We start from the raw sequence: 1,822 nt of genomic DNA on the forward strand, positions 1-1,822 counted from the left end.
CACAAACATATTGTGCAGCACAACTGTTTTCAACATTGATAATAATCAGAAATGTTTCTTGAGCAGCAAATCAGCATATTAGAATGATTTCTGAAGATCATGTGACACTGGACTGGAGTAATGATGCTGAAAATACAGCTGCGCATCACAGAAATACATTACAGTTTAACAGAGATTCACATAGAAAACAGCTGTTTTACATTCTAATATTTCACAATATTACTGTTTCTTCTGTATTTTTGATCAAGTAAATGCAGACTTGGTGAGCAGAAGATACTTTTTTCAGAAACGTTGCAAATCTTGCTGACCCCAAACTTTTGAACGGCAGCCTGTGAGTGATTTGCTTGAACTCAGGAGATATTTGTCTACATCATGCACTGAATCAGTCACATGAACTGCTGGATGGAGCGCAGTGTTCATTTCTCAGTTTTTGTCTTTTGACAAAAATATCATTTAAGTTTAGTCTGTGTTTTGTCATGTTCATTCATTTTAAACACTTTCACTCTGATCAAATTTAAGTTCACTCAAATAACATTTTGTCAAAATGCAAAATTAAATAATTTTTTTAAACCAAAGATTTTATATATTAATTTCAACAATTTTAATCAATATTTTTATTTAAAAAAAAAAGCAAAAAATAAATAAATATATATAAAAAAAAAAATGTACGCATGCATCAAGCAATGGCTTTGTTCTTGTCATGTTTTCATCAACATAATATTTTAATTAAAATCATTGAATTATTGTCCTGATGTGCATGCAGTGCTCCTTTACAGGGGATGAATTCAAAGCAGACAGCTAGAAGTTTCACGCACACAGGCATGACCTCATGGTCTTTACTGCACTGCTGCAGTCCTGAGACGCACCGAGCTCGTCTCGTGCTTCTGGTGTTGACTGCGGATCGTTCAGCCATCATCTCCTCAGATAAACCCGCGTGTGATGGGACTGTAATGCAGATCAGAAGCTGAACACGACGGAGGACTCCAGATGCGCTCGCGCTCCGTCAGAATAAACACTTCCTTACGCCACGCGCTTCAGCCAAAAACCATCAGTCATCTGTCCATTCCTTCAGCATCCGCCCAGTGATGTCATCCAGCAGCCATCCGCTCCACTGGAAAACACGAGAGCGCACATGTGTGTTAACCTAGTGTGTGTGTGTGTGTGTGTGTGCAGCCTGTGAGAGAGGAGAAAGAGGGCGAATCGGAGGTGAAGGAGAAGAAAGAGGAGGAGACGAAGGAGGAAGAGCAAGTGATCCCGCACGAGGCGAGTGTGCTGTCAGCACTCAAAGTCAACAAGAAGATGAAGATGGTGGTGTGTCACGTGACCCTGCTGGATGGCAGCCAGTTCTCCTGTGAGGTGGAGGTAAGACACGTGCGTCCGTCTGTGCACATTAGCATTGTGATGTTAAAATCATTCTACTCTACAACAAGTGACCCGGTGAGGCTTGTATGAGGTGGATGGATGTTAAAGTCCACATCAGAATCTAATCGCACTCCATTTCCTGTCCTAATTCATGTTCGTGGTCTGATTGTGATCAGCGGCAGTCTGTCTGTTTGTCTTTCACTGCTATTTATTTTATGATAATTCAGGATGACAGTAATCCTGCTGTGTAGATGGAGATATATGTGTGTGTTGGTTGGATTTGTGTCTATATATAGATCATCAGCTCCACAGCAGCACGACTCATCATAACTGAGGCTGTCAGCAGTGTGTCGTGTCTCCAGCACCATACTGATGTGTAACACATGGATATATGGATCCTTCAATGGACAAACTAGATATTCAACAAATAAAGTATACGCATTATATATAATATGCATTT

The 1,822-nt window shown here is 40.3% G+C and overlaps 1 protein-coding gene across 9 annotated transcripts in view; it reads left to right on the forward strand.

Moving 5' to 3' along the window:
• The window catches only part of LOC107653142 (band 4.1-like protein 2), a 96,179-nt gene that overhangs the window by 51,498 nt on the left and 42,859 nt on the right, over nucleotides 1-1,822 (forward strand). For all 9 annotated transcript variants that reach the window (XM_016439786.1, XM_016439782.1, XM_016439779.1 and 6 more), the window contains exon 4: nucleotides 1,174-1,362. In XM_016439786.1, coding sequence (XP_016295272.1) covers nucleotides 1,174-1,362 — 189 coding nt within the window. The remainder of the gene's footprint in view (nucleotides 1-1,173; nucleotides 1,363-1,822) is intronic.

Source organism: Sinocyclocheilus anshuiensis, unplaced genomic scaffold (assembly GCF_001515605.1).
Source record: "Sinocyclocheilus anshuiensis isolate Anshui unplaced genomic scaffold, SAMN03320099.WGS_v1.1 scaffold1518, whole genome shotgun sequence".
Taxonomy (NCBI): domain Eukaryota; kingdom Metazoa; phylum Chordata; class Actinopteri; order Cypriniformes; family Cyprinidae; genus Sinocyclocheilus; species Sinocyclocheilus anshuiensis.